The sequence below is a fragment of the Rhinolophus sinicus genome, chromosome 5 (assembly GCF_057876585.1).
Source record: "Rhinolophus sinicus isolate RSI-liver-muscle chromosome 5, RSI-T2T, whole genome shotgun sequence".
NCBI classification, from domain to species: Eukaryota; Metazoa; Chordata; class Mammalia; order Chiroptera; family Rhinolophidae; genus Rhinolophus; species Rhinolophus sinicus.
The window spans coordinates 67,751,943-67,765,116 of record NC_142505.1 but is presented as its reverse complement, the minus strand read 5'-3'; the positions used below and the strand labels follow the sequence as shown (position 1 = coordinate 67,765,116).

Here is a 13,174-nt window from a genome sequence, read left to right as displayed (position 1 = left end):
GTTTTTGTTGTTGTTGTTATTTTGGTTTTTGGTAAAATCAATTTTGATATACAAGTCTTTATTTCAGGAGTTTTCTTTTATTATTATATCATTAGATACTTTTGTTTCATTTGTTTGGATCTCATCTCCAGGAATAACAATTATGTGTATATTAGGTCTTGTTTTTTTTCCATAATTATCATCCTTTCTCTAACCACTCTACTTCCTTGTTTTCTACCATTTAATTGTTATTTCAAGCATGCTTCACATGCTACCAATTTATTTTAGAAGAATTTCTATTAGCTTTTGATGCTTTTAATTCTGTTTTAATTTCTCTAAAGAGTTTGTAATTTCTATCTGTTATTTTCCTGATTTATGCTAGCCCACTTTCCCTCTCCATGTATTATTATTATTAACAATAATTAAAAATATAGTTATTGCCTTATCTGCCTTTAATATGTTGTTTCTACTTTCTTGTACATTATTTTTGATATCCAGTTCATGTTTGCAACTTTGTGCTTACTACTTTAAGTGGAAGCAGGTCATTTGTGAGATAAAATGGTGTGTGTGAATCTTTGTGCATTTGTTTGGGGAGAGTGCAGAAAAGAAAAAAGCTGAGATTCAGGATTGATTTTGATGTTGTCTCAGACTGCTTCCTCACCAAATGTTCTCTTCCCTGTGCCCTGGGAACATTCCTGTTCTGTGTGTATTACCGACCTTGAGGTGGGCAGGTCATTACAGGTGGTATCCTTGGTCACTTCTGTATTCCCCTCTAGTTTAGTAGTTTGGGAGACTGAGGAACAAACTGTGATGTGCTGGCAACTCCATCCCTTCTTAGCCCCCTCTGTTGCGTGTGGAATCGTGTCCCTATAGAAATCATCTCTATTTCTCTCATCACCAGCTCACACTTATTAATATCTGTCATTGTAAATTTGTATTTAGAATTCCTAAGGCCTTCTCATTTACCTTTAAGATATATACTCCCTCACCAAGAACAGCAGAGAAATAAAGTCACTTTCAATCTTCTCACTTGAATATTTCCAAATTTCACTATATTGAACATATATAGTTCGCACATGTAATAAATATGGTCTGATAATCTAGTAATTCCTTAAATTTCATACAATAAGAGGTTTTATTTTCCATTTGTTAAATTATTTCCCTTGATTTAGTGGTTTTTTCCAGCTTTATTAAAATATAATTCAAAATAAAATTGTAAGACATTTTAAGTATACGTCATAATTTGATATATATATAAATTGTGAAAGATTCCCAACCCATTGAGTTAATTAACACACCTATCACCTCACATATTTATCTTTTTTGCTTGTTTGGTTTGGTAAGAGCATTTAAATTCTATTCTCTTAGCCAATTTCAATTATATAATACAGTGTTATCAGCTATATTTCATGGTTTTACAGAAAAAAAACTAGGGTAAGAAAGCTTTTATTTATCTCTTGCATTGTTAATCTAGGTTAAGAGCAATGAAGCATTTATTTCAAGTGCAATTTCAGCTTCAGATAACTGGAGTTTCTCATGTAATCTCTTTTCTTTGTAGGCAGGAAATGACTACAGTTGAGAGACAAAATCAACGTCAAGATAAGAAAAGTAAGTCATTGCTTGATAATATTTTTTATACTAGGGAAGTTGTAAATTTAAACATCCAAATTAGCTGAGATTCTGATACTCTGTTAGGATGGGAGGAAATTTTGTTTGGAGTCCTTATAGAGATGTCTTAGCCTTCATTTTTTTTGTCTCACAAAAAGGATATTATTCTTTGTATTACAGCAGTATCTATATACAATTTATTTCAAGCAACACGTCACAAACTTCTATTGAAGCAATTAATCAAAATCCTACTGATTTTAATTTCTATATTGTTATTTTAAATAGGGTCATTTTGTATATGCACCCTATGTTTATTGCAGCACTATTTACAATAGCCAAGACTTGGAAACAACTGAAATGCCTGTTGGTAGACAACTGGATTGAGAAACTGTGGTACACTTAAACAATGGAATACTGGCTCGGCTATAAAAGAGACTGAAATCTTACCATTTGCAACGATATGGATGGACCTAGAGAACATTATGCTAAGTGAAATAAGTCAGTCAGAGAAAGACAAATGCCATATGATCTCACTTATATGTGGACTCTAAAGAACTGAATAAATGAGCAAAGTAAATAGAAATAGTCTCAGAGATATAGAGGAAAAGCTGATGGTTGCTAGATGGGAGGGGGTGGGATGAGGGAAAAGATTAGAAAGCATAAATTGGTAACTACAATATTGCCACGGGATATGAAAGACAGTTTGGGGAATATAATCAATAATGTTATAAAGATTTTGTAGGGTGTCAGATGAGCACATGTCTTATTAGGGATACCACTTCATGGACAGTGTAGATGCTTGACCACTGCACTGTACACCTGAAGCTGAAGCTGAAAAATATCGTATGTCAACTATAATTTAACATATATATAGTCATGGGATATGGAGTGCAGCATAGGGAATAGAGTCAGTGGAATTGTAATAGATGTATACGATGTCAGAGGGGCAATAGATTGGGGGAGGGGAGTTATCACTTTGTAAGGGTTGAAATGTCTAACTATTACATTGTTTTGTACACCTGAAACTAATAATAAAAAATAACTAAATAAAATAAAATAGTTCTGTAGGTGACTGATGCACAGCCAGAAAAGAAAAAAAAAAGGGCCATTTTGAATGTTAGCTGGTGTTAAGTGTATTTTTTTTTCTCATGCATTTGCTCTGTTTGACATAGTGTCTATGTGTAGTAATGATGTAATTACTTAAAATGGACAATTATGAATAACAATGTTCAGTCGCTAGGGACAGGCCTATCTGAAGGAAACTCACTTTTTTTCATTGCTGTTACTTCAACTGTCTTCTCACCTTACAGTCAAGCTTCTTCGAGGCATTGTATAGCCACATTATTCGGAACTTTGCATTTCCCAATCATCTCTCAGCTCCACTGAGTGTATTTGATGGGCTATGAAATAAATGTATTTCACCAACATCATAATGACCATAAACAGCATAACATACTTAAAAAGCATCAAAATGTACCGTACATAAAATTGTCATATGAGACAATTATTTTAAATTAAATTTATTGAGGTAACACTGGTTGATAACATGTAAGTTTCAAGTATGCAATTCTATAATACATCACCTGTATATTGCATTGTGTGTTCATTACTCAAAGTCCCACATATTTGACACCCAAACACCCACATATTTGACACCCTTTACCCTCTTCATCCACCCTCTATCCCCCATGTCCTCTGGTAACCACTTTTCTGTTGTCTGTGTCTATGAGCTTTTTGTTTGTTTGTTCACTTGTTGCTTTTTGTTTTATATATCGCATATGAGTGAAATAATATAGTTCTTGTCCTTTTCTAATGACAAAGTTCTTTTGATTGTATTTAATGTATATGGTTGTACTGAACCACGGCATAAAATATATTTCTAACTATGGGTCATGTTGAAACAAAAAGTTGAATGCCTCTACCCAAATGTAATTACTACAGACTTACAAATGCAATGTTCAATCTTAATCTCAATCTCTTCATTTCTAGCACTTACAAATGTTGCTCCATATCTCCCTCCTGACATCGTTCCTTCCTCCACTTGACACCACACTCCATTGTTTGCATCCTGGGTTACAGCTCCCTTTCTGCCATCTAACACTACCCTTTCCTGAGTACACAGAAAATACCAGTGCTCCACAGTGATCCAACCTGGGAATTTTTTACTCCCTTAAAGAATTTGTGTATGATTGATCTTATTTCCTCTTCTAATATTTGGTAGAATTTTCTCGTGAAGCTATGGGGGTCCAGGGTGATATTTATTGTGAGGAATTTTTTACATGCAGATGCAAATGCTTTTGTTGTTGTAAAGTATTCACATTTTCTGTTTAATTTTGTCAGCATTGTAACGTATATTTTTCTCATCAAATCTGTCTTTTTATTAAAATTTCAAGGTCTTAAGTTTAAAATTAATTCATATTCTTACATGTATTTATATGTGTCAAAATTTTCAGTTACAGTTGACATACAATATTATATTGGTCTCAACATAGTGACTAAACATTTATATAACTTATGAAGTGATCTCCCCTATATGACTTGTACCCATCTGACACCACACAAATGAGGTCGGACAATTAAGTTCGTGAACTAGAAAAAGTGTTACATACCTGATTGCTGAATATCACTATGGTCACCTTCGAAGTACTCCCCTTGGGAAGCTATGAACTGACGCCAGCGCCTAGTCCATCCATCAAAGCAATTTTGGAACTCTTTTGCTGGAGTGGCCATCAGAGCTGTCATCGTATTACCCTTGATGTCCTGAATGTCATCAAAATGTCTTACTTTCAATATTTCTTTTGTCTTCAGATAAAGGAAGAAGTCATTGGAGGCCAGATCAGGTGAATAGGGAGGGTGTTCCAATACAGTTATTTGTTTACTGGCTAAAACCTCCCTCACAGACAGTGCCGTGTGAGCTGGTGCATTGTTGTGATGCAAGAGCCATGAGTTGTTGGCAAAAAGTTCAGATTGTCTAACTTTTTCACACAGCCTTTTCAGCACTTCCAAATAGTAAACTTTGTTAACTGTTTGTCCAGTTGGTACAAATTCATAATGAATATACCCTCTGATAGCAAAAAACATCCAGCCTAAGAGAAAACTTGTTAAGAGTTTATTTGAGCCAAACTGACGACAATTGCCAGGAGGCAAAATCTCAACAGGTTGAAAAAATGCTCCGGAAAATGGCCTTTTGCAGCTTATTTTATACACAGACCCAAAGGAGGAGGGTTACATGAAATCCACTGGTGATAGATTAAGGAGATGGGAGAAAGCAAAGTAGGGAAATTTCTGGGATTGGATAAACGTAAATTGGAGAGACAGATACTTCTTTCACATAGGTGGTACAGGACAGTTAATAGTTCACATAGAGATGTTGATCAAGGGACAAGAATAATAATGAGGGATTCTGTACTTTCCTGCTCTGGTCCAGAAAAAGCGATTACTGACATTCCAATAATGTCATCTTAGGTGCAAAAAGACAAAAGACAGGCCCACTCAAAGGCACAGATTAACTTTATGCAGGATGCTTTTGGCTAAAAATGTGACTTCCCGCCATGGCCCACTTAGTTATGAAATTTTTTATGCTCACGCCATCTTATGTGGTTATTTTCAGCCTCTTGACCTTGTTAGGTTTAATAGGTGGCCCCTTTTCCGTCCACACCTCTGATATAAAAAAAGGTTAGCAACATTGTTGCAACAAGTTTGCAAACTTAATTATCAGACCTTCGTATTATTACAATATTACTGACTATATTCCCCATGCTGTACTTTACATTCCCATGACTGTTTTTATAACTGACCATTTGTACTTTGTAATTTCTTTACCTTTTGCACCCATCTCTCCACTCCCTCCCATCTTGCAATCATCAGTTTGTTCTCTGTATCTATGAGATGTTTCTGTTTTGTTTGTTTATTAATTTTGCTATATAGATTCCACATATAAGTAAAATCATATGGTATTTGCCTTTCTCTGACTGACTGACTTCACTCAGCATAATACCATCTAGCTCCATTCATGTTGTCAAAAATGGTAAGATTTCATTCTTTTCTATGGCTGAGTAATATTCCATTGTATATGTACTACACCTTCTTTATCTAATCATCTGTTGATGAACACTTAGGTTGCTTCCGTATCTTGGCTATTGTAAATAATGCTTCAGTGAACATAGGGATGCATATGTCATTTCAATTTAGTGTTTTGGATTTTTTGTATGAATTCTGAGAGGTGCTGGGTCATATGTTAGTTCTATTTTTAATTTTTTGAGGACCCTCACATTGCTTTCCATAGTGGCCACACCAATCTGCAATCCCAGCAACAGTGTATGAGGGATCCCTTTTCTCCACATCCTCACTAACACTTATTGTTTGTTGATTTATTGATGATAGCCATTCTGACCAGAGTGAGTGGTATCTCATTGTGGTTTAAATTTGCATTTCCCTGATGATTAGTGATGTTGGGCATCTTTTTACGTGTCTATTGGCCATGTGTATGTCCTCTTTGGAGAAATGTCTGTTCAGTATGTTTTTAATTGGATTTTTGGTGTTAAGTTGAATGAGTTCCTTATATGTTTTAGATATTAACACCTTATTGTATGTCCCATTGGAGAATATCTTCTTCAATTCAATAGGTTGTCTTTTGGTTTTATTGGTAGTTTCCTTTGCCGCACAAAATTTTTTTAGTTTGTTGTAGTGACATTTGCTTATTTTTTCTTTTGTTTCCCTTAAGTGAAGAAATATATCCAAAAAATATATTACTAAGAGTGATGTTACTGCCTATGTTTCCTTCTAGGAGTTTTATGGTTTCACATCTTACATTTAAGTCTTTAATCCATTTTGAATTTATTCTTGTAGATGGTTTAAGAAAGTGGCCTACATTTATTATTTATTTATTTATTTATTTATTTATTTATTTATTTATTTATTTATTTAGCAATGTCTGTCATTTTCCCAACACCACTTATTGAACAGACTGTCTTTACCCCAAAGGAGGTATATTCTTGCCTCCTTTGTTATAGATTAATTGACCATATAGGTGTGGGTTTGTTTCTGGGCTCTCTATGGTCTTCCATTGATCTATGTATCTGGTTTTATGCCAGTACCACACTGTTTTGATTCCTATAGCTTTGTAGTATAGTTTGATATCAGGTAGCATGATACCTCCAACTTTATTCTTCTTTCTTAAGATTGCTTTGGTTATTTGGGGGTCTTATGTAATTCCATAGAAATTTTAGGATTATTTATTCTAGTTAAAAATGCCATTGATAGACGTCATCAAAATGGTGGCGTGAGGTGAGCCGCTGTAAAGCACCCCTGAATTTACAACTAATCGAGCAACAATAACTCCACAAAGGACTTGCCTATCTGGACAGCAGACAGGCAAGACGAAGAGGCCCACTACTGAATTCACCTAAAGGTGGGTGAATTGAGTGAGCGGGAAAGGTGGGAAGGGAGAAGTACAGAGACGGAGCAACAATGGCGCAAGAAGCAGACCTAGCTCAGTGCTCCGAGCTCGCTGCTTCCCGGAACTACCGCAGCTGTGGGAGAGGGAAGAACTCGGACTGCTAGGGCTCCGCTTACGGCCCACAGGGCTGAGGGGGCAGCATATAGCACGGCTGAACCCAACGCTCATGGCAGAGACCTCGGAGAAAAGACTGAGGGAAGAAGGTTGAAAACGGTGGTTTAAGCCCTCACTGCCAAGCAGAGAACGGAAGCCTTAGGCACTGAGAATAGCCACCCCCTCCTTACCCTCCCAGAGCTCGCCCTGCCCTCACCTGCCTGGTGCTAGAAGCGGAACAGTAGCAGTGTCAGATCAAAAGAACAGAATATTCGCTGTTCTGAGAACTGTGGACCGCAGACACAAGTTCGCAGCACAACTAATTCCGGCAAAGGGGAGGGAGCTGTGGAAACAGGACCGGCTGTGGTGGTGTTCACCGCCCTTGCTCTCGGCCACCTCTCACAACTTACCCCGCCCCTGGCCCCACCTATCTGGGCAGATCACTGCAGGAGTAAAGAGAACTGCTGAAACACACGGGCTCTGAATCTGGTGCAGGAAGAGCTTTGGAACTTCAAAAGCTCTCCGCAAACACACACGGACACTGCGCCCTATGAACCAGGCGAACTACTAACAGAGGAGAAGCCCATCTCCCAGGGAATCCCCCCATTGTGTGAGAAGCTGGAATAGTGCAGAGAAAACATAGCACTACCGTGTGAGAGAGGAAAAAAAGGCTGCAGTCAGAGAAAATAAAACATTTTACGAACAAATACTGGAAAACAAAAGAAAGACCTCTTCCTATCAACCTGTTGCAGAAGCCACTCCTGTAGATGTCTAGGAAGAGAAATAATAAATCAGTAATTGCCATGAATAACCAGGGTGACAAGACAGCTCAGAAAGAAAGTGAAAAGTCTCCAAAAAAGAAACATAAAGATATGGAAATATGTGACTTAAATGACAGAGAATTCAAGATTGCACTTCTGGAAAAACTCAACGAGATGCAAGAAAACACAGAAAGGTAGTTTAACTAACTCAGAAACACAATCAAGAACAACATGAGCATTTTACGAAAGAGACTGAAATTTTAAAAAAGAACCAAATAGAATTTCTGGAGATTAAAAACTCAATAAAAGAAATGAAGAATGAAATGACCAGCTTAGGAAGTAGAATTGACCAGATGGAGGAAAGAATCAGTGACATCGAAGATAGAAACCTGGAAATTACACAGATAGAAGAGGAAAGACACTTGAGACTTAAAAGAAATGGAAGAACTCTACAAGAAGTTTCTGACTCCATCAGAAAGAGCAATATAAGAATAATGGGCATACCAGAAGGAGAAGAAAGAGAGAAGGGAACAGAGATTATATTCAAACAAATTGTTGATGAGAACTTCCCAAACTGTGGACAGAACTGGTTCCTCGAATCCAAGAAGCAAATAGGAAACCTAATTATCTCAATCCCAACAGGCCTTTTCCAAGGCACATTGTATTGACTCTGTCTAAAATCAACGACAAAGAAAGAATCCTCAAGGCAACCAGGGAAAACAAGACGGTAACCTACAAAGGAAAGCCCATTAGATTATCATCAGATTTTTCAGGAGAAACTCTACAAGCCAGCAGGGAGTTGAACCAAATATTCAAACCATTGAAAGAGAGAAATTATGAGCCAAGAATAATATGTCCAGCTAAGATATCCTTTAGATATGAAGGAGGAATAAAGACCTTTCCAGACATACAGAAGCCGAAGGAATTTTCTAATACACAACCTGCACTACAAGAAATAATAAGGGAGGCTATTCGACCACCATCAACAGGGAAATTTGTGGCAACCGAAACATAAAAAGGGGGAGAGTAAAGGCCTGAACTGGAATATGGGAATGGAGAAAATAAGCGTGCTGAAGAAAATGGAATACTCTAAATATCAAACTTTCTTCTACATATACTTAAGGGTAACCACTCAAAAAAAAAAAAATACAGAACTGAAATATATACTGTAATAAAATAAGAAACAGAGGGAAACATTATAGAATAGCACCACACAGAAATAATAGACAACATCAAAAAGGCAAAGAAACAATGGAGACACAATCTTACCAGAAAACTAAAGATAGAATGACAGGAAATCCTCACATATCAATAATCACCCTAAATGTAAATGGACTGAACTCACCAATAAAAAGGCAAAGAGTAGCAGATGGATAAAAAAACTAAACCCAACCGTATGTTGTCTCCAAGAGACACATCTCAGTTACAAGGACAAGCATTAGCTCAAAGTGAAAGGGTGGAAATTGACACTCCAAGCAAATGGTACCCAGAGAAAATCAGGTGTAGCCATAATGATATCAGATGAAAAAGACTTCAGGGTGAAAAAGATAACAAGAGACAAAGATGGACATTCCATAATGGTAAAGGGGACTATACAACAAGAAGACAAAACAGTCATCAATATTTATGTCCCCATTCAGGGAGCAATGAAATATACGAAGCAACGACTAACAGAACTAAAGGGAGAAATTGACCAAAACACAATTATACTAGGGGACTTAAATACCTCATTGACAGCTATGGATAGATCATCCAAAGAGAAAATAAATAATGAAATAGCAGCCCTAAATGACACATTAGATGAAATGAACATAATTGACATTTATAGAGCACTTTATATAAAACATCAGACTATACATTCTTTCTAGTGTACATGGAACATTCTCAAGGATAGACCATATATTGGGACATAGAATAAGCCTCAGCAAATTTAAGAAGATTGAAATCATACCAAGCATATTCTCTGATCACAAGGCTTTGAAATTGGATATTAACTGCAAAAAGAAAGAGGGAAAAAACACAAATACATGGAGATTAAACAACATACAAAGAAGAAATTAGAGGAGAGATCAAAAGCTACATAGAAACAAATGACAATGAAAATACATTCTACCAAAATTTTTTGGAGGCAGCGAAAGCAGTTTTAAGAGGGAAATTTATCTCATTACAGGCCTAGCTCAAGAAACAAGAAAAATCCCAAATAAATAACCCCATGTTACACCTTAACGAACTAGAAAAAGAAGAACAAGTGAAACCCAAGATCAGCAGAAGAAAGGAAATAACAAAAATCAGAGCAGAACTAAATGAAATAGAGAACAAAAAGACAATAGAAAAAATTAATGTGACAAAGAGCTGGTTCTTTGAAAAGATTAACAAAATTGACAAACCCTTGGCTAGACTCACTAAGATAAAAAGAGAGAAGACACTAATTAACAAAATCAGAAACAAAAAAGTTTCACGGACACCACCGAAATACAAAGTTATCACGGACACCACCGAAATACAAAGGATCATCCACAAATACTATGAAGGACTATATGCCACCAAATTCAATAACCTAGAAGAAATGGACAAGTTCTTAGAAACATATAGCCTTCCAAGGCTGAACCTGAAGAACTGGAAAATCTAAATAGACCGATCACCAGTAATGAAATTGAATCAGTCATCCAAAACCTTCCCAAAAGCCAAAGTCTGGGAGCAGATAGCTTCACTAGTGAATTCTACCAAACCTTCAAAGAGGATCTAATACCAATCCTGCTCAAACTATTCCAAAAAATTGAAGAAGAGACAGTACTCCCTAACTCATTTTATGAGGCCAGTATTGCCTTGATACCAATACCTGGTAAGGACAATACAAAAAAAGAAAACTACAGACCAATATCTCTGATGAATACAGATGCAAAACTCTTAAACAAAATGCTAGCAAATCGAATACAACAATTCATTAAAAAAGATTATTCATTATGACCAAGTGGGGTGCATCCCAGGGGCACAAGGATGGTTCAACATATGCAAATCCATCAATGTGATACACCACATAAACAAAATAGAGGACAAAAATACTATGATTATATCAATTGATGCAGAAAAAGCATTTGACAAGATACAACATCCATTTACGATTGAAACACTTAATAAAATAGGTATAGAAGGAAAATACCTTAACCTAATAAAGGCCATATATGACAAGCCCTCAGCTAATCTCATAACCAATGGTGAAAAACTGAAGCCCTTTGCTCTATATTCAGGAACACGACAGAGCTGTCCTCTATCACTTCTGCTTTTCAACATAGTGTTGGAAGTCCTCGCCATAGCAATCAGGCAAGAGAAAGAAATAAAAGGCATCCAAATTGGGAATGAAGAAGTTAAATTATCACTCTTTGCAGATGACATAATTCTATATATAGAAAACCCTAAAGACACCACCAAAAAGCTATTAGAAACAATCAATGAATACAGTAAAGTTGCTGGCTACAAAATCAACGTGCAAAAGTCCATTGCATTCCTATATACTAACAATGAAATCTCAGAAAAAGAAATACAAAAAACAATTCCTTTTGCAATTGAAGCCAAAAGAATAAAATACCTAGGAATAAACTTAACCAAGGATATGAAGGATGTATATGCTGAAAACTATAAGACATTTTTGAAAGAAATTGAAGAAGACACAAAGAAATGGAAAGACATTCCATGCTCACGGATTGGAAGAATCAACATAGTTAAAATGGCCATATTACCCAAAGTAATATACAGATTTAATGTAATCCCCATCAAAATCCCAATGGCATTTTTTAAGGAAATAGAGCAAAAAATCATCAGATTTGTTTGGAACCACAAAAGACCCTGAATAGCCAAAGCAATCTTAAGAAAAAAGAACCATACTGGAGGTATCACGCTCCCTGACTTTAGCTTGTACTACAGGGCTACAATAATCAAAACAGCATGGTATTGGCAGAAAAACAGACACACAGACCAATGAAAAAGAATTGAGAACCCAGAAATAAAACCGCATATATATGGACAGATAATTTTTGACAAAGAAGCTAAAAACATACAATGGAGGAAAGACAGCCTCTTCAATAAATGGTGCTGGGAGAAATGGATAGCCACGTGCAAAAGAATGAAACTGGACTGCTATCTGTCACCATGTACCAAAATTAATTCAAAATGGATCAAAGACTTAAGCATAAGACCTGACAGAATAAATTGCATGGAAGGAAACATAGGTACTAAACTTATGGACCTTGGGTTCAAAGAGCATTTTATGAATTTGACTCCACAGGCAATGGAAGTAAAAGCTAAAATAAACGAATGGGACTATATGAAACTTAAAAGCTTCTGCACAGCAAAAGAAACCATCGACAAAATAAAGAGGCAACCAACTGAATGGGAGATTTTTGCAAACAGTGCCTCCGATAAGGGACTAATACCCAAAATATACAAGGAACTCATGCAACTCAACAACAAAAAAACAAACAACCCAATTGAAAAATGGGCAGAGGACCTGGAGAGACATTTCTCCAAAGAGGACATACAAATGGCAAATAGACATATGAAAAAATGCTCAACATCACTAATCATCAGAGAAATGCAAATCAAAACCACAATGAGATATCACCTCACCCCAGTCAGAATGTCTGTCATCAACAAGACAAATAGTAACAAGTGTTGGAGAGGCTGTGGAGAAAAAGGAACCCTCATACACTGTTGGTGGGAATGCAGACTGGTGCAGCTGTTATGGAAGGCAGTGTGGAGGTTCCTCAAAAAACTACCAATAGAATGACCGTATGACCCACCAATCCCTCTCCTGGGTATCTACCCAAAAAATCTGAAAACATTTATACATAAAGACACGTGTGCTCCAATGTTCATTGCAGCTTTGTTTATGGTGGCCAAGACATGGAAACAACCAAAATGTCCTTGGATAGATGAATGGATAAAGAAGTTGTGGTATATATACACAATGGAATACTATTCAGCGGTAAGAAAAGATGATATAGGAACATTTGTGACAACATGGATGGATCTTGAGAGTCTGATGCTAAGCAAAATAAGTCAGACAGAAACAGCAGAGAACCATATGATTTCACTGATATGTGGTATATAAACCAAAAACAACAAAAGAACAAGACATACAGAGAAACAAAAACTCATAGACACAGACAATAGTTTAGTGGTTACCAGCGGGTAAGGGGGGGGGGTGGGAGATGAGGGTAAAGGGGGATCAAATATATGGTGATGGAAGGAGTACTGACTCTGGGTGGTGAACACACAA

At 36.5% G+C, this 13,174-nt stretch overlaps 1 protein-coding gene across 1 annotated transcript in view; it reads left to right on the top strand.

Annotated features, from left to right (window-relative positions):
- GCSAML (germinal center associated signaling and motility like) overlaps window positions 1–13,174 on the top strand; it is a 60,254-nt gene that overhangs the window by 32,338 nt on the left and 14,742 nt on the right. Inside the window, exon 3 of the mRNA XM_019719201.3 lies at window positions 1,538–1,587. Within this exon, the coding sequence (XP_019574760.1) occupies window positions 1,538–1,587 (50 nt within the window). The remainder of the gene's footprint in view (window positions 1–1,537; window positions 1,588–13,174) is intronic.